The sequence below is a fragment of the Enhydra lutris genome, unplaced genomic scaffold (assembly GCF_002288905.1).
Source record: "Enhydra lutris kenyoni isolate GAN:26980312 unplaced genomic scaffold, ASM228890v2 scaffoldscaffold10, whole genome shotgun sequence".
NCBI lineage: Eukaryota > Metazoa > Chordata > Mammalia > Carnivora > Mustelidae > Enhydra > Enhydra lutris.
The window spans coordinates 42,339,522-42,359,597 of NW_019154094.1; the positions used below are offsets into that span (position 1 = coordinate 42,339,522).

General features: G+C 39.7%; 1 protein-coding gene across 3 annotated transcripts in view; it reads right to left on the reverse strand.

The window, feature by feature from the left end:
* Positions 1-20,076, reverse strand: part of LOC111143855 (vestigial like family member 4) — a 159,230-nt gene that overhangs the window by 78,036 nt on the left and 61,118 nt on the right. Inside the window, exon 1 of one of the 3 annotated variants that reach the window (XM_022497814.1) lies at positions 6,181-6,678. The exons of the other annotated variants lie outside the window; for them this stretch is intronic. Coding sequence (XP_022353522.1) covers positions 6,181-6,262 — 82 coding nt within the window. The 5' untranslated portion in view covers positions 6,263-6,678. Of the gene's footprint in view, positions 1-6,180; positions 6,679-20,076 lie in introns of those variants that run through there. 3 annotated transcript variants of the gene reach the window in all.

The window sequence follows — 20,076 nt, forward strand, 5'->3', positions numbered from 1 at the left end:
TGTTCCACAGCCAAGATTCCCACACTTGAAGATAAGCTGGCTTCACATGGAAAAGACAGGGACATCTCCACTATAAAAAACCTCAAGCAAGACACAAAAGAGGGCATAGGAAATAATTTCAATTGGGCTAAAAAAAAAAAAAGGAAAGGAAAGGAAAAACACACAAGACTAAGTTAATTTGTTTAGAATTGCACATAAAGGTAGTAGAGATAGGAAGAAAAGACATATTATAATTGTGATGACCTCTTGGGGCGAGGAGGAATTTGACAAGGAGAGAATACTTGAAAGAGGTGAATTATTTCCTGACCTGGCGGTGATCATAAGGTTGTTTGTTTTCAAACCACACGTGTGTTTTATGCATGTTTATGTACATATGGCATATTTCATAATAAAAAGTGTTGCAAGAGAGAGGGACAACCCAAGACTTAATATATTCCAGCACAGCACATGCATTCCATATACCTTTAAGAGAATGGATACTGGGTGGGAAAAGGACAGGACTGAGTTTTCTGTGATGACTTACTAAATATATTTCAGTTTGTTATGTTTACAGACTTCTTTGTTAACAAACAAGTTATTAAGAGTTCAGAAAGATCATATAAATTAGCCACAAATTAAAGGTAACTTTAAGAACAGATTTTCTACTTTATTTAGGGTAAATAACCTTTCACCTAGTAGTAATTTGCATTGTTAGGATTTAAACACATTCTGTACACAATACCCTGAAATTGTAACAATCTACAGTATTCTTTAAAAAAAAAAAAAAAAAGGAAAAAAAGAAGGCAAGATAACAAAGCAAACTGACAGAAAGAATTCCTTAGAACTTAGCAGAACATGTAACATTTAGGAAGGCAAAGAGAAAACAAATGGAAAAAGTAAAATCATTTTCAGACTCTGCTTTTAAAAATTAAGCGTCCATGGTTGGGGTTTCTTTGAGGGGAGGGATAGGGGGCTGACACATGAGTTCATTAAGAAATAAAAGAGGGATTGCGCGCCTCTTGATCTCAGGGTTGTGAGTTCAAGCCCCACCTTGGGTGTAGGGATTACTTAAAAGTAAAAGCATGCGGGAGAGGGACTATTCTATAGCACAAACTGATGCTGAGGAGCCTGGCAGGGATGCCGCTAACAAACTCAATATCCGACACGACACGGAGGCACCTCTAAACACAGTCGTTGAATAAATGTCAGATGCGGAGATAAAACAGAGCCAGAAACGACCCCTGGTTAGACCGGTTTTATACATTTGTATATATGCAAAAGTGCGAAGTCTGGATCTAATTTCTTCAGACAAAACCAAGTTTTCTGCAACATCCTCACAATTGAGCGGAACAAGGCTATATTGAGAGGTTTTGAATCTTCTCACAAGCTGCGGGGTATTTTTTGTATCTTATAGCGTGTTTAAAAAAATCTTCACAGCAACAAATCCCAACACCCTAAGAATAGAAGGCCATGCAGACAATAGGGAAGGAAAGGAGGAAGGAAGGAAGAGAAATCTGCCTTCCAAAACAAAGCCATGTGTAAGCTCCAAGAGATAAACAGCCAAGTAAAATAATCTTTCCAGAAGAGGGCAGAGAAACAAGGGAGGGGAGCTGGAAGGAAGGAGGATATAATCACACCTTCCCTTCACAAACTGTAATTAGAAGAAATACAAACTGGCTGGATCTCTTGCAGGAGATCTCCTGGGCTCACCTAGGCATGTTTTACTAATCAAACTCCTCTCAGCCTCTCTCCCAACCACCTCCCATTCCTCTCCCCCAAAAACTGCCCCTCCCCCCCCCCCCCCCCCCCCCCCCTTCCTCTCCCCCCCAATTTTCCCCTTCCTCTCCCCCCCCAACTCCTCCCCTTCACCTCTCTCTCCTGCAAACAAAATTCTAAAGTAAATGAATTTCCACAGCAAAATAGTTGCAGATGTTCGACTTCAGAATACACCCCTGGATCAAGAGCTGGTCACTTGATACACAGGGCTGGAACAGAGGCGGGTTCAAATGGCTCTGCTCTGTGGCCTTTTCACCTTAATAGTACCCAATGCTCTAAGTTTCCTTGATGCCTCTGAACTCATTAGACAAAGAACACTAAACTGCTTGCTGGTTAGACTGGCAGAAAACAAAAGGAATCCCGTCACCCAACCTTACTCCTAATTCTGAAAAAGTCTCACTCAACAACTCGTCTGCATTTTCCTTTCAATTCCAGAAAATTAATTTTAAGTGTACCCTGTGATGAAATAAGTGTAATTATGTTCTAAAACAATGAGTAGCTCAAAATGTGAGGAACTTAGAATACTCTCCTCTTAAGCTTTCAGATGATCACAATATGCAATTTATTCTTACTTTCTCCCAATATAAATCGCACTATTAAATTAAAAGGGGAGAATTCTTCTACCAAATTACACACTAATGGCTCTTAACCCATAATTAAAGTATCACTAACAGCAGCTTAAAGCCACGGCCAACCATGAGCACATTTATTAGGACCTATGTTTTCAGCACCACGTAATTATGTAAATAGAACCATCAGCCATCTTGAGAAAAATCAATGGTCTAACCAGTTCTCTACTCCCTTGGGAAAACACTCTTTGTGAACTGGCATTACACAGGGCCTCCTCCTCTGCACAATCAGAAAAAAAGTAAAGCAAACCTAAGTGCCAGAGCAGCAAGGAGAACAAATTCCAACAAGGCTGGTCACCTAGAGTTCTCATTACTCTCTTTCCTGACATCACAAAAGCCTGGGAATCTAGACCAGCAACTGGCTTCAGGGCAATGAGGACTCCAGGACAGGCTCACTGTACACTGTAATCTCAGATGTCCCCTGCCACCCCATGCTGGAAGGGTCCCCAAGACCGAGCACAGTCCCTATCACTGACAAGCTAATAACTAAGGAGACAAGACATAAAATGATTGTGGAGAGGCAGTAATGCTACAGAAAAATCAGAGACTAATGAAAACCACTCAGTCCTCACAAGAGCTCATTTCTGCTACAAACTTTCTGAATCAACTTGAACAGACAATTTACCTCTCTGGTTTCCGGGGGGTGGGGGGGGGAGTCAAATGTCTAAGATCTACCTAAGGTCCTGTACAGCTCTACAATAATTAGATAGAGAATACAAGATGTATATATACTAAATTATATAATTATATAAATATACACTAAATTATACAGTAGTGACTACACTGCTATCGGAGAGATTTCATGGGGTTTTTTTTAGTCAGCCACTTTCTGGGAGCCAAATCAGGCACCGTGGCAGGATTCCAGGATCCAGTGGTGACCAAGGCAGAATGCCCTGCCTCCAGGAGGCTTTCAGCCTACTGGCGGAGTATGCTCAGGAGTTCACAGGGGAAAAATGAAGGCTGAGGTTGGTCTATGACCTTTTCATGAAGATAGAGGCAAAACTGGGGTTCAAATGGGTATAACAAGAACATGCAGTATGGTCATGAACGATGAGCTGGTTGACTGTTGAGGGTTGTGGTAATAAACCATGAGGTTTTTTGAACAGACTCATTAACACAAGCAGAGTTCTGCTAATTTGCTCATTACCAATGAAAGTGATGGGTTTCCAGAAATTAGCCAAACTGAGATTCTTTCTGACCTTTGCCAATCTCCTTCTCCTACCCAATGGATCCCACCCCAAGCCTATTTGCAGTTAATTTTTTCCTTTATTTTCTTTTTCAATTATGCTTACAGACTAGTATGGGGAAAGTCCGATGCCAGAGAGCAGTCACCAAGCAGAGTCCGTATCTGAACCATTTAGAGTTGCTCTAAATGTAGGACTTTAGGAAGGCCTTGTATGCTGCAAGATAACTGGCTTAAAAAGATCTATTTGTGTATATGTTGCCAGAGAGGCTGAAGAATGACAGTGCAGACACATGGTTTATTTGGCAGAGTAGAGCTGTGAACAACAGAACCAGGGAATATGGTATAACTAACCTGGAGAGTAAGAATAACCATCAACATCTTCATTGTTAAAACTAAAACTTCAGATAATTAAATTGTCCCTTATTCTTAAAGAGATGTAAATAAAGCCTGCCTGTGCCCTAAGTGAAATTAAATGCTGCCTACCAACTGTACATTCCATTTTCCAAATAACTTCCCTGGAATGCTGGTGAGCTGCTATGCTTAATACGAATACTTCCAGAGAACTGGATTTAAAGGAACAGTAATGGTTCCAACTTTTCTTACCAAAAAAAAAAAAAAAATTCCCATCTGAGATTTATGCCCATCCTCAAAACAGCCCTTTGAGTTCAGAACAGATGTGTGCAGTGTTTATACTAAGAAAACCACCAGGGCATAAACAACCCACTAAAAACACCACTCAAGTTTTGCTGCGCTTTTCTTAATTTCCTGTGTATTTATTTTGGTGTTAAAATAATGTTAACTTTCATAGCAAGGAAAAGAGCAGCAGATGTTTAAACCAAACAGACTACAGCAAATCATCCTACATATCTACTCAACTTTCAAAATCAAAGTTTCTTCCCCCAAATAAAGAGGGAGACTACAAAGCAGACTACTCTCAAGTATATTACAGACTACAAAACAACAAATCAACCTGGACGAGCTTTCCATAAGCTTTTCCTCACCACCCTCAACTGGAAACATACAAAATTAATGTGGTATCAATTTCCTTGCAGTCCGTCTATTCCTCAGTTGGGCTGATAATTACGTTTTGTTTTGTTTTGAAAAATATCATATTACACAATGACAAAGACAAGCCAACAGATATTGCCTTAAAAGTCTGTGATTTCTTATTCAGTGAAGAAAGAAATGTTTTTTAAAACTGCAGTATGTTAATTTCACAAGAAACAAGCCCAGTTACTTGCTGCTGCCCAGTCACCATCCTGAAGAAGTCTGCCTTTAAGATGAGTGACTTCAGAAGATGATATACTTAAAGCAGCAGATTCAAAGAAAGCCATCCACCATAATTCTCATCAGTGAAACAAGCAGGAGTTTAAAAAATATATATACCTTTCAAAAAAAAATATTAAGTATGAAATCCTTATCCAGAGTTTAAAAAAAAAAAAAACAACACAGTATGAATGAGATTTCATTTTCCTTGAAGGGGAAAGGGTAAGTTTCCAATTGATTAGGCAACAGGCCTGAAATTTTACATGCAAGTTTCTTCAATGTTTTCTTTTTCAAAAGAAACGTTCAGTTCACTATTAAGAGAAAACATGGAAACTGGTTCTACTGAATCAAAAAGGAGATGTCTCCTCCTCGATTTGTATGTGGTTACAACAAAAAACACTCCTCCTGCCAAGCTAAATTCCCCTGGAGATGCCTCTCCGGCCACTCAAACCCAGGCCATTACCACTTTTTCAAATTGCACGTAGATAATGTTTCCAACAGATTAAGAAGTTGCTTTTTCTCTTCTAACTACTAACAGTTCGAAATGCTACAAGGCAGTGGAGAAACACCTCCTGGTTATAGCAGGAGGTAATAATACGAATTCAGAGTAGGTTCCTTTCTTTCTTTTTTTCGTTCTTCCTTTCTTTCAATTTAGCTTTCTGGTTGGTGTGTTGTGCAATCACTTCCACAAGGGACTGGAGTGTGGAGGGAACATCCTTCAATGTCAGAACTCTCTCAGAGCTGTACAGGAAATGGGAAATCAGACAAAGAGCCAGCCTGTGCTTTGTGACATGGGTGCCCTTTCAGTCCCCCAAACTGAACAGAAAAATTCTTCATTGTTTGGGACAATCACTCCTGAAAACAAAAACTTACTGTAACTTTCTGTTCCCCTCTACATGAAAATCCCAAGTACTGATTGGAATACAACATGAATACTGTAGATAGTGCATGTTTAAAATAAGTATCAAAGCAGGAGGGGAAAAACCAACATGTTTAACTTTTCCTGGTCCTAGAAGTTCTTCCTCTAAAGAGAACACCAACAGAATTAAAAAATAATCATATTATCAAGAGTTAAAAATGTGAAGAGTTAATATGTTGCAAGCAAAAAGGAAACTTTTTAACAGTTTATATTTCACTGCCTTCCCTCCCCCACTGTAACCCTGAAGGCTAAGATACAAACAACAAACTTTGTACTGAAAATAGTACATAATCAACATTAGCCTTTCAAAGCACCCTGAAATCTCAAGAAAGAGAACAAAACACACAGAAGGCATTCAGAACCCTAAAGGAGGAGTGGCCTTGACAAAAGCAAGAGAAGAGCAATTTCTAGAACGGAACCTTTACCTTCGTAGCAGAGAATGCCGATATTGTTGTTCATCTTGTCCAAGTACTGGTAGTTCAACAGGTCCATCTTCATAAATAGCATTTATTGGGCTCACACAGAAAACCAGCTCTTTGCTTTTGCCCCAAAAGAGTACGTTTCAAAAAATCAATTATTACTGAGTAGCTCCTGGCTCTTCTCAAACTTCACAAAGACTGTGAGGCCCAGCCTCAGATGATCAAAACAAAGTATGTAAAAGTTTAAAAAAAAAAAAAAAAAAGAAAGAAAAAGAAAAAGGAAAAAAAACACACACACGAAAAATCAAACTCACACAAAAACCCTTCAAGGGCTTATTTGTAGACAGTGTATGTTTTGTATCCTCAATCGAGCACTTAAAAACGTTTCAGAAGTCTTTACGAATCTTTCTTCGAAATAAAAAAGGAGTGAAAAAAGCAAAACACGAAGCACATTTCCTAGGACAAAGCCGCGCTTGCTTTCCTCACAGCCCGCTGCAAGTTAACTGCGCTGACATGCTGGCTATGCCTGGTATGACTCGTATGTAAACGAGCTTCCTCTTCCCAGCGGGAGGGAGCACGGAGCATGCTCACTGAATCCCTGGAGCTCTTCAAATGTCAGGGATATTTTCTGCACAAGATCAGTCTCTAAATGTATTAAGTGTTTGAAAGAAAGAGAAAGAGGAGGTGGAGAGTCTGTGCAGAGGGGCTGCGACAGAGCTGCTCTCGACAGGAAACAGCCTTGCCACTGCAGAACCGTAGGAGGAGAAAGAAAACCCAGGAAGTTTCTTTTTCGGGAGCTGAGTAAAAAGTAAAAAATCCATCATGGAAGCAAACTTCCATAGAATTTAACTTTTTGGTGTATCTTTGCTGTCAGGGTCCAGAAACACACTGTTTTTTGCTGTGGTACATACACCGCACATCTATGTAAGGTTTCTTTTTTCTTTCTTTTAAAAATTGTTTTACAAGGTCCATTTATACTTGAACTGTGTATTTCCAATTTTGATGTTAATGTTACATATAACTTCTCTCATAATCTTCATGACAACTCACATGAACAGGGCAGAGATGGTATCATCTTTTTACAACAGAGGGATTAAATGACTGGCCCAGGACCCCAAAACAGTCAGTAGAACTACTTTTGGGGTATTTTCCGCCCTAATAACTTTTCAAAACAACAACAACAACAACAAAACCAGGAGGGAGAAAAGAGAAAACAGAGAGAGAAGTTTAAGCAAGTAAGAAAGGTATATCCAAAACCAAATGCCTATTTGAAATGATGGGGTGAGGGGGAGAATAAAAATATTTTCACTTTGCATGTGTGAAAGCTGTTCCATCTATGTATTAATGGTTAGTAGTATGCTGCTGTGCTGTTCCTATCCTGTTCCTTTAAGAGCCTTAAACTGCGTATCTCCAGTATCTAGCACAAGTAGGCACCCAAAAGCTGTTTACTGAATGAGTAAATCACTGAATGTTCAGAGCCTTTAGCACATGAAGAGCACACCAGCAAACAGAGGGGAAAAATCATTTTATTTTTGCAGACTGTAGCTAGCTTTTGGCATCATAAATAGACCAATAATTCACCACAGGAAGTGTTTGTATATTGGTATTACTGTATGCTATTGGGAGATCTAGAAAATATTAAGCAGTGGCATCGAGTAGACCAAGACCTGAAATTTTAATACTCTCAAGTAAGAGTTGAACAAATTAAAAAAAAAAAAAAAAAAAAAAGAGTTGAACAAATAATTTCAAGGAATTCGATTTTTAAAATCCAGCAATAATTGCACTTCAGATGTTAGACATTCATGGCAAGTTGTTCTAATCATATCTTATTAGGAGATTAATAAAACACCCAATACCACCACCATCACTGGATAGGAGCAGGTGAAGCAGACAACTCAAGATTTCACGAGCTTTAATTTATAAAGGTATTGGGACGCCTGGGTGGCTCAGTGGGTTAAAGCCTCTGCCTTCAGCTCAGGTCATGATCCCAGGATCCTGGGATCGAGCCCCGCATCGGGCTCTCTGCTCGGCGGGGAGCCTGCTTCCTCCTCTCTCTCTCTCTCTCTCTCTCTCTCTCTCTCTCTCTCTGCCTGCCTCTCTGCCTACTTGTGATCTCTATCTGTCAAATAAAATAAATAAAATCTTAAAAAAAATTTATAAGGGTATTAACACTAGGTTATGTATTCTGGATACTGAATAAGCTATACTGAAAGACATATATACCATCAACCATAATTAAAATAATCGTATTTGGCAGGGAGGGTCAGAAGAAGCTCTGATAGAATCTATGATACACTAGATTATTACATTTCAAACAATCTTAATATTTTTAAGCACCACATTCAAATTCAAATGATAGTTTTAGCATATAATTACTGTGCTGTTCTTTGACATCAGGTCTCAATCAGAAAACATGATGAGTCATTAGCATGTCCCCTATGGGAGAAAGTTGGCTGCACATTAGACTCAACGTGGACTTTTTAAAAATCCTGATGCTGAGGTGGCATCAAACTAATCCAAGGAGGTGGGACCCAGGATCAGCATCATTTTTATAGAGTCTGAGGTGATTCTAAAACGCAGTCAAGGTTGAAAACCCTTGTTTTTATCAAAGAGGAAAAAAAAAATTACCTCCCTTAAGATACTTCATTTTATTTTGAGGAGGAGAGTTTTCTATTTTAAAATATAGTGATTTAGGGGCGCCTGGGTGGCTCAGTGGGTTAAGCCTCTGCCTTCGGCTCAGGTCATGATCTCAGGGTCCTGCGATTGAGCCCCCATCAGGCTCTCTGCTCAGCGGGGAGCCTGCTTCCCCCCTCTCCCTCTGCCTGCCTCTCTGCCTACTTGTGATCTCTATCAAATAAATAAATAAAATCTTAAAAATATATATATATAGTGATTTAGGGGCACCTGGGTGGCTCATTGGATTAAGCCTCTACCTTCGGCTCAGGTCATGATCTCGGGGTCCTAGGATCAAGTCCCACACCGGGCTCTCTGCTCAGCAGGGAGCCTACTTCCTCCTCTCTCTGTCTCTGCCTACCTCTCCACCTACTTGTGATCTCTCTCTCTCTCTGTCAGATAAATAAATAAATAAATAATCTTAAAAATAAATAAATAAAATATAGTGATTTAGGGGTGACTGGGTGGCTCAGTTAGGCGTGTGCCTTCCACTCAGGTCACAATCCTAGAGTCCTGGGATCAAGCCCCAAGTCTGGCTCCCTGATCAGCGTGAATGCTGCTTCTCCCTCTGTGCTTCCTCTTGCTCATGCTCTCTCTCTTTCTCCTCCCAAGTAAATAAAATCTTTTAAATAATATAATATAATATAATATAATATAACATAATATACAACTAATATATAACTAATATAATATAATATAATATAATATAATATAAGTGACTTAGCCAGATTCAAACAGTACAGCTGTCAAGGAAGGTATGAGTACTTTATAACTTCCCCGAAATGATGCTGTGTCACTTGCAATGTGGCCTCTGTGTGGCCATTATCTGTGTGGACAGTCCCAGAGGTGTATACTTTGACTTGCATTTACAGCCATCGGTGGCAAAATTCCCAGCATCCAGGCCCATGGATGGGTTCTAGAACTGGTTGCTACTATCCATAAGAGATAGATACGGAAATGGAGAGTGAACATTGCGAAACTTTCAAAACAGTTTGACAGAGCAATTTAATGCCTCTTTATTTAAGATTTAATTTAAATCTTAATTTTAAAAAATGAGGGTTTATTTTTTCATAGTTTTAGTTACTGAGTTTTATTGCATTTTATAAAAGCTGGCAGAAAAAAAACAAAACACAGAAAACCTGGTTCCCCTGTCCTCCCCAGGCAGTCTGAGCAGCCTGGCGCTGGCAGCTGGCTAGTTACAAAGGTGGACTGCAGTGCAGTGACCTCCCTCGATGCGTCCATTCCCAGCTCCTCGCAAGTCTTTCACCTCATGCTTCAAGCACACCGAATCACACATTTTAACACCACATTATTTCACTCCTCAGTGCATATGCTCTCTTCATGCAAGACTTTTCCAGCCTGTCTACTCAGCAAACACCCATTCTCCCCTCAAGACTCGGCATACGCCTCTTGTGTCCTGTGGGACCCCCCCACCATTCTTCCACCTTCTTGCTCCCTGTTCTCCGTTATTGTATTTCCAGATACACACCTCAATCCTGAATGCATCTAGACTTGAAGAGCAAGGACTATGGACTCCTCACTTCTTCAAGGTCAGTCTGGCATTAGCCTGGTACAAGGTAGGCCAATCAGCGAATATCTGTTGGATAAAATCAGTAAGATTAAAACACCTCACGGGGGAGTGTCTGGGTGGCTCAGTTGGTTATGCAGCTGTCTTCGGCTCAGTTCATGATCCCAGGGTTGTGGGATCGAGTCCTGCATCAGGATTCTTGCTCAGTGGGGAGTCTGCTTCTCCCTCTGCCCTTTACCTGGCTCGTGCTTTCCCTAGCTCTCTCTCAAATAAATAAATAAAATCCTTAAAAAAAAAAAAGATATTTTAAAAATTAAGTGATTCTGCATCTGCCAAATTAATAACAACAAAAAGACTTTTCAATTTTATTTATGTGCTGGTAAGGTGAGATCCTAGTAGACTCTGTGTTTACCGCTAGTGAAGTGTAAACATAATGCCTTTCTACAAAGCAGTCTGACATTCACATCAAGCTATTTGTGGTGTTGAAAATGTACATACTGGGGGGTGTGGAACGTTTGTATTCCCTTCTTTGCATCAGACTCTACTTCTAGAACTCTGTCTCAAGGAAATACTAAGATTTGATCAAAGCGTTACATAAAGATGCTTACCACCCTTTTACATACAATGCTGAAAACTTGAAAACCTAAAGTCCAAAGAGACTACATTTAAACTACAGTATATAGGGGCACCTGGGTGGCTCAGTCAGCTAAGCATCTGACTCTTGATCTTAGCTCAGGTCATGATCTCAGGGTTCTGAGATGGAGGCCCATGTCGGGCTCCATGCTGAGCATGGAGCCTGCTTAAGATTCTCTCTCTCCCTCTCTGCCCAGCCCCCACCCCCCACTCAGCTCTCTCTGTTGCTCTCTAAAAAACAGTAACAACAACAACAAAAACCTATAGTATATTGACAGAATATTATGCAGCTATTAAAATTCCTTCAAAATTATTACAACATGAGGAAAGGCTATACTATGATCTGTATGATAATAGTACTACATGTTAGCTGAATATAATCAAAATAGGATGTAAAAGTAATATGTACACAATATACCAGTTTTGCTTCTATATTAATGAGACAGACACATATATAGGAAAAAAGTATACATATGTATTAAAAACATAATAAAAAATACCAAAACGACAGTGTCTATCTTTGAGGAGTGGGCATTTTGACATTTTTCTGTATTTCTAATTAAACTACAAATATACATATATTTCATATATAATCAAGGTGAGGGTGAGGAAGGTTCCCCACTTATTAAAAAGCAAGCGCATAATGAGAAAACATGCCCTGCTAAGGCATGAGCAGTGGATCATTTGTATCTTATCTATAAACACCTCAATATATCATTTTGATTTACATTTAACAACTAAAGATTCCAAACATTTATTTAGACCTTTGTGAGATTCAAAGATGTTTATGATGTTTATTCGAACATGTCCTAAAGGGACAAAAGAGAAGCTCTCTGTACTTTAAACTTTCAGAGCAGGTAGACACATATGCATATGCTTTCTGTCTCCTATTGTTTACTAATTATTTCACATATTAGTATCGATTCCCCAAGACCTTTCTTTCTTCTGGAGCACAAGGAAACAGAGCTTCAGGGCTTGCCATAAAGCTCCCCATGGCACACGGCAAGTGCTCCATGCATGTTCACTACGGCGGCGTCTCAGCACCTCTGTGGGTAACAATGACAGCAGTCCGGGCTGATTACTAGGTGAAATTGTTCAATTTGCTAGAGTTGACTACCAGTTTAGAACAGAATCACCAAAACTGTGAGCTGCTTAAAAGCCCGAAGATCAAATTCACTCTCCAGATACGTTTTTAAAAACAAAATGCCCTCATTAGAGCATGTGCAGGGAAGGGAAATTTGTTTTAACTTGATTTTTTTAAAGTTAAAAACTTAAATTCCAGTTAGTTAACGTACAGTGTAATATTAGTTTCAGGTGTACAACACAGTGATTCAACACTTCCGTACAACACCCAGTGTTCATCACAGTAAGTGACCTCCTAAATTCCCATCACCTATGTCACCCATTCCCCCACCCCCTTCCCTCTGCTAACCATCAGTGTGTTCTCTGTCCTTAAAAGTTTTCTTTGTTTGCTCCCTCTCTCTTCCCCCCTGCCTTGCTCATTTGTTTTGTTTCTTAAATTCCACATGAGTGAAATCATATAGTATTTGTCTTTCTCTGACTGATTTCACTTAGTATAAAACTCTCTAACTCCATTCACGCTGTTGTAAATGGCAAGATTTCATTCTTTTTGTGGCAGAATAATATTCCATTACATACACACACACACACACGCACGCACACCACATCTTCTTTATCCGTTCATCAGTGGATGGACACCTGGGCTGCTTCCATCTGGCTATTGTACATAATGCTGCTGTAAACACTGGGGTGTGTGTATGGAGAAGGGAATATTTTATTTTATCTTATCTATCTTATTTTATTTTATTTCTTAAGAGAGGTGGGGATGGATAGAGAGAGGGGAAGAGAGAGAATCCCAAGCAGGCTCCAATGCTGGGCTCGATCTCACAATCCTGAGATCATGACCTGTGCTGAAATCAGAGTTGGATGCTTAACCAACTGAGCCACCCAGGCACTCCAAGGAGGGATTCTTTTAATGTTAAGTCTAACAATAATCTCTTCAAAGACACAGGGAAGTAGAAATAACCCTACTATTCTATTTGGTTCCTTTAGTGGATTCAATTGCTCTCTTCCCAGGATTCTAGGTAAGCTAGATATGTAATTAATGCTCTTGTTTAAGTTTTCTCTTTACCACACATTTATTCTCTTTAAATAATTTTAACCCGATACATGAATAATAATCAAAACAAACCTAACCAAAGGAAGAAAGTAAGTTTGACTATACCTTGACCTAAAGTCTCAATTGAACAAGAAGCTCACTGGAGAAAAATATTTAAGAGCATCTCTAGAATCCACTGCCATTTTTTTTTTTTTATTTGTTTACTTGACAGAGAGCTAGAGAGAGAACACAAGTAAGCAGAGCGGCAGGGAGAGGGGGAGAGAGAGAAGCAGGCTCTCCGCTGAGCAGGGAGCCCAATGCGGGGCTCGATCCCAGGACCCTGGAATCATGACCCGAGCCGAAGGCAGTCGCCCAACCAACTGAGCCTCCACTGCCATTTATGGTTACATTCCTCAGTATAGTATGAACAGCAAGAGTAACAATGATGATGATGCTTGTATATTTCCTTGGGTAAGGCACTTTACCTTTTTTATCTAATTATACTAATTGCTAAGATGAAGGTTTTAGAAGGAAAGCACAGAAAAAAGATTAAATTAACACCTAAACTGAGTGTCAAGAAAAAAGACTTAAGAAACCAAACTTTCTTTGCTGTTAGATATTGTTTAGAATGCAAAGTTTCATAGGTCCTTAAAGCCCTCCTTAAAACCCCAACCTCAAGAACCCCATTAGCTACGATTAATCTGTATAATCCACCGTATTTTAGGCATACTGCACTTAAATCTAAAACAAAGGAGACTATGAGATAATTTATATATCTGTCACCCACCAGTTTATAAAGACTGCTTTGTACCCACTAGGTCTTCTACAACATAGCTGTTAAACAATAAGATACCAAAACAAAAACAATTTTCAAATGCCTCAAATATCAATGAGGTGAACCCATATATCTGTCAGGTTTCCTATGTTAACTTCATTTCCTTTCAAGAAAAGAATTCCTAAATATGTAATAAAATATTGCTTTTTCTCTAACTTGGAGTTGCTCACAGAGGAATGATGAAAAATATGTACTATTTTATCAACTTTTTCACAAAAGCAAATACTTTTGATTATAAAATAGTCCCATTTCTAAGTTAAAGCGCTCTCAACTTTTTTTTTTTTAATGATTTTATTTTTAAGTAATCTCTACACCCAACATGAGGCTTGAACTTGCAGCCCCAAGATCAAGAGTCATGTGCTCTACGGATTTCTCCAGCCAGGCTCCCCAAAACACTCTCTACTTCTATTAAGTATTACTAGATTATTTGCTGTAATATAGTGAGATTTTAGTACAAATAGAAGTACTTTTTAAAAAAACTTAAAAAGGTGCTTCAAAGATTTAAACTTTCAATACAACAGCGCCCTCTATGGGTGAATTTTAAATAGAAACAACAATCTTGAGAATTCAAACTGCACAATTTGGGCCATTTTCACCTGATAGACATTATATTTCAAATACAATGAGCCTCTTATTTTATTTAATTTTAAAAGTCCCAGGAAATATCTTTTTTTTTAAGTAGGCCCCACACCCAGTGTGGGGCCCCAAAGCAAATATTTTTTAACAAACAGTTGAACTATCACTAAACTATGCAACATTAAAATACTAACAAAACCAATTAATATCAAATGACTGAATACAAAATCTTCCTTTATTAACATGAATTTAAGATATAAATGGTTCTTAAATGATTATTTTATATTTTATATATATTTTGAAGCATAGTGGATATACAATTCTATATTGGTTTTGGGTGCACCACATAGTGAATCAACATTTATATATATATTACCAAGTGATCACCATAATAAGTTAGCTAACATCTTGGGATTGAGGTCCTCTCTTTTTTTTTTTTTTTTTTAAGATTTATTTATTTATTTATTTGACAGAAAGAGATCACAAGTAAGCAGAGAGGCAGGCAGAGAGAAGAGGGGAAGCAGGCTCCCTGCTGAGCAGAGAGCCCAATGGGGGCTTGATCCCAGGACCCTGGGACCATGACCTGAGCTGTAGGCAGAGGCTTAACCCACTGAGCCACCCAGGTGCTCCAGGACTGAGGTCTTAAATTGGAATAAATCAGTACTGGGAGAAGGAACTGAATCAATCAGCATTCCCAAGGAAGGAGAAATCTCTTGCAAAACACCATACCTTATTAGTTTACAACTAGAACCTTATACATTTGACAACATATAAGCAAATGTTTTGTTGCAAATGAAACTTTTACCATAGAGGTTTTCATTACTAAATACAACTTAGGTTCAATAAATCCCATCCAAAGAAACTTCACAAATAAAATATTAATAATAAAAGATTATTCTGCTATTCGCATTCTCACAAACCATAATCATCCACAGATGTATTCCTTCAAGGCTAGAACTGCCTTCCACAGTAAACATCAGAGAAGAAATCCAATGGAGGAAAAGTCCCCAAGATTTAACATTTGAAGGGCTAAGATCACCGACCATCCCAATGTCTGGCCTAATCTTCAAGTAACAGTTCAATCTGCCTTCACAGTACCTGAGTATGCAGCATTTTCTACCTCCAGAATCACCCATTCAACCAGTTAGGATCCCATCCAGAAAATAAACCCCACACCAGGTATTTTAAAAGAGGATTTTAATGCTTCCCTGCCTCATGCCCTCTTCTAGGCACTACCCCCATAAGGTAACTAATACCCTAATCTTTCACAACATAAGTTAGTTTGACCACCTCATATAAATAGAGTATGTCCTGTATTCTTCTGTGACTAGATTCTTCCAATCAACTTTATGAGTGTTACCCTTATTTTTTTTTCTTTTTTTAAGATTTTATTTATTTATTTTAGAGAGAGAGAGAATTGCTTCTTGGGCGTTTGCCTAAGATCAAGTTTAGAGAGAGAGAACACACAAGCAGGGGGAGGGGCAGAGAGAGAGGGAAAAAGAGAATCTTAAGCAGAATCCATGCTGAGCACGAAGCCTTTCGTGGGACTCAATCTCATGGCCCTGAGATCATGATCTGAACCAAAATCAAGAGTCGGATACTCAACTGAGCCACCCAGGCACCCAGTATTTCCTTATTTTTATGTGTAGCTTAAAAAATCGTTCCTTTTCATGGCTATATAGCATTCCACTGCCCTAATAGATGACCACTTCTTTCATTCTACTATTGATGGGCATTTAGGCAGTTTTTATTTATTTGGGGGCAATTACAATGTTTGACACAAATCTTCTAGTACATGTTTTCAGTGAGCATATAGCTGGGTTTTGTTGTTGTTATTATCGTGGTTGTTGTTCGGGTAAGTCTTAAAAGCAGATATTGTGTGTCCTCCCACTTTTTTTTTTTTGCAGCTTTACATTTTTATGTTTTTCCACTGTAGTTGACACATAATGACAAAAAGGCAGCCATACCAACACACAGTCCTGCCAGCAATGTATGGGATTACAGGATGCTCCACACCCTTGCTGACACTTTCTGACCTTTTTCATTCCGACTACTCTGGTAAATATGGAGCAGCCACACTGTGGTTTTACTTTATACTTCTCTGACCAACAGTAAAACTCCTAAATGCTTTAAGAGGTGAAGAGACAGGCTCCACCACACAGAACAGAAAGGGGAGAGTCTAGGTCACTGGCTCTCAACCAGAGCAATTCTGCTTCCCCCCAGCCTGGGGGACATTTGGTGATGGCTGGTTGTCACAACATGGGGGATGCTACGGACATCTAGCAGCAGATGGAGGCCAGCGATACGCCAAACGTGCTACAATACGCAGGACCAGCCCCCCACAACAAAGGATCTGCTAGACCAAAATGGCAACAATGTCATTATCAAGAAACCCTGGTTTAAGCAACCCATTATTAGAAATTTTCTCCTTTTAAAAAAAAAAAAAAAAAAAAAAAAAAAAGAAATTTTCTCCTTAGCCATATAATCAGTGGCCAGTACAGCTCAAGAGGTCAATTTCCTATTGTCTCAAAATGTTATTTTCTCCCTAAAGATGAAGGGATAAAAGACAAAGGATAACAAAAGCAAAACTATGGAAAGAGCCTAGGTGTCTATCAACAGATGAATGGATAAAGAAGATATGATATATATGTGTGTGTGTGTGTGTGTGTGCGTGCGCATGCACGCGCACACGCACACACACACACACACACACACACACACACACAATGGAATATTATGCAGCTATCAAAAAGAACACGAAATCTTGCCATTTGCAACCACATGGACGGAACCAGGTATTGTGCTAAGTGAAGTAAGTCAATCAGAGAAAGAGAACTAGCATATGATTTCTCTGATATGAGGCATTTGAGAGGCAGGGTGGGAATTCATAGGGGGAAGGGAGGGAAAAATGAAACAAGATGGGATGGGGGGAGACAAACCATAAGAGACTCTTAATCTCAGGAAACAAACTGAGGGTTGCTGCTGGGGGCGGTGGCGAGGAGGGGTTGGGTTGCTGGGTTATGGACACTGGGGAAGGTATGTGCTATGGTGAGTACTGGGAATTATGTAAGACTGATGATTTACAGACCTGCACTCCCAGAAAAAAAATACATTATATGTTAATTTAAAAAAAAAAAGACAAAGGACAGTACTAGATGTTGGGTATGATAACAGAGTAGAGTAGCATGGCTGTCATGTTCTTTCTCACACCTGGTTTCTTTTTTAATCCCAACAATGCTATCAGGGACATCACAGTTTTACAGATGAGGAAACAGATATCAGCTAGCCTAAGTGGCTTGTCCAAACTCACACAAACAGGGGTGGGCTCTGGATCTGAAGCTGTGCTTTTCCACTACACCCAAGGTCTTACTCTCAACTAAAAACAAGAGCTTTTAAAGTCCACAAGGATTATGAACTTGCGAGGGACACGTTTCACATCAGATCTGCAAAAAGCAACTGAATAAAAACGGTATGGGGGCGCCTGGGTGGCTCAGTCGGTGAACTGTCTGGCCTTAGGCTCAGGTCATGATCTCAGGGTCCTGGGATGGAGCCCTGAGTTAGGGTCCTAGGATGGAGCCCTGAATTGGGCTCCTTGCTCTGTGGGGTGTCTGCTTCTTGCTCTGCCCCTCCCCCATTTGTGCTCATGCTCTTTCTCAAATAAATAAATAAAATTTCTCTAAAAAAATTTTTTTTAACTGGATATGAAAACCAGATCATTTGCAATGTTAAGATTAAGACAGACCTATAAGAACTATACCTTTAAACTTTTAAATAAATCCATCTTCCTCACCACACTGTGAGCTCTTTGAAGCTAGATCGTGTCTTTTTTTTTTTTTTTTTTTTTAATTTGTTCCAATGCCTATAGGAGTAGGCATTTAAAGTTCCTCAGATTACTGACCTAAAACCCTGGTGAGGGAAGACAAGAGTCTTCACAAAGCAAGCAGATGGTTCAGATTTTATTTTTTCACCCAACTATATTTAGTAGTCTAAAGTAGAATTAAAAGGTTATTGTTGCAAATATTTAATTAAGTCAAACAACAGTCAGTACCATCAAATTTTTTTCACAACACAATCAAATTTTTCCAAGGTTGGATTTGCACACATTGCCCTGTCAATCATCCTTCAGGCTGTGATGCATCCATTAGTGAGGACTTCACAGCTTTAAGGCCACCATCAACTAGAAAAGCAGGTGCAATCCTGGTCACATATCACAATTACCCAGGAGACTCTGAAAGCCATGGATGCCCAGGCCCTGTGTCTAGAAGGTGATTTAGTAAATCTGGGGTGGGACACAGTCGGGCCCAGAAAGATTTATGCCCAGGAAACAGCTGCACTTGGTACTGTTTGAAAATAGCTCCCTATGTAATTTTCACATGTGCCCCTCTCCGTGAAGTTCAGGAGCTCTGCACTGGGAATGTTGAGTGGAATTTAGTACAGCACCTGGGTGAGGAAACCCCTTACCTTCCACTCTCGCCAGAGTTCAAGGACATCCCAATGACTTATTCCTGGGCAGGACTAGGGGGCGACGTGAGCCAACCTTAGACAGGGCTCAACTTCCTTCCCACTGGGAAGCAGGACTGTGAACTCCATCATTTGAATTTACACATTGTGTTTTGCTTTACATGGAAGAGACAAATGAATCCCCACATTCTCAGCCTGTCTTCTTCAACCACTGACACTCAGTAGCCAGAATAAAACTAGAGATTTATAAACTGCCAATACTCAACTGTTTTAATACCAGAAATGTACAAACCAGGCTTTTCTGCCTCTCCCCACATGGTAAGTGTGTGTTAGTGTGTGAGGGGTCCTGGAAATGAGACAGGGCATTTACTGGAGGAGCAGAAAAGCATTTCCACAGTATATGTGTCTAAGTCAAGGCTGGCAATGGTGAATTTGTAGTAACTCAGCACCATGAACCTTCCTGAGGAGGACTCAGACAGCTGTAATGTCACATTTGTATGTGCCTGTGATTAATGTCCATCTCCCTCCCAGTCTTATCACTGTTTTCCCAGAACCTACACAATGCTGGGTACTTTGGTAGCTGATCAATAAAGAAGTAAGTTTCTTTTTTTTTTTTTTTTTTTTAATTTTATTTTTCATAAACATATAATATCTTTTTATCCCCAGGGGTACAGGTCTGTGAATCGCCAGGTTTACACACTTCACAGCACTCACCATAGCACATACCCTCCCCAATGTCCATAATCCCACCCCCCCAACCCCCCTCCCCCCATTAACCCTCAGTTTGTTTTGTGAGATTAAGAGTCACTTATGGTTTGTCTCCCTCCCAATCCCATCTTGTTTCATTTACTCAAGAAGTAAGTTTCTAACCAGGCTTCCAAGACTAGCTACATTCCGGCCTCCCAGAGAAGCACAGACTACTGTGGCCCCAAGCAGTAAACCACAGCTCTGGGGAGGGAATGAGACCCTAGAGAAAGAGAGAAGAGGGCCTAAGAATTAAGGACGAAGCCAAGGAGGAAGGGCTGTGAGGAAACATGGCTCTCCACAGAGGAAGTCAGGAATGGGGAGGCGAAGGAG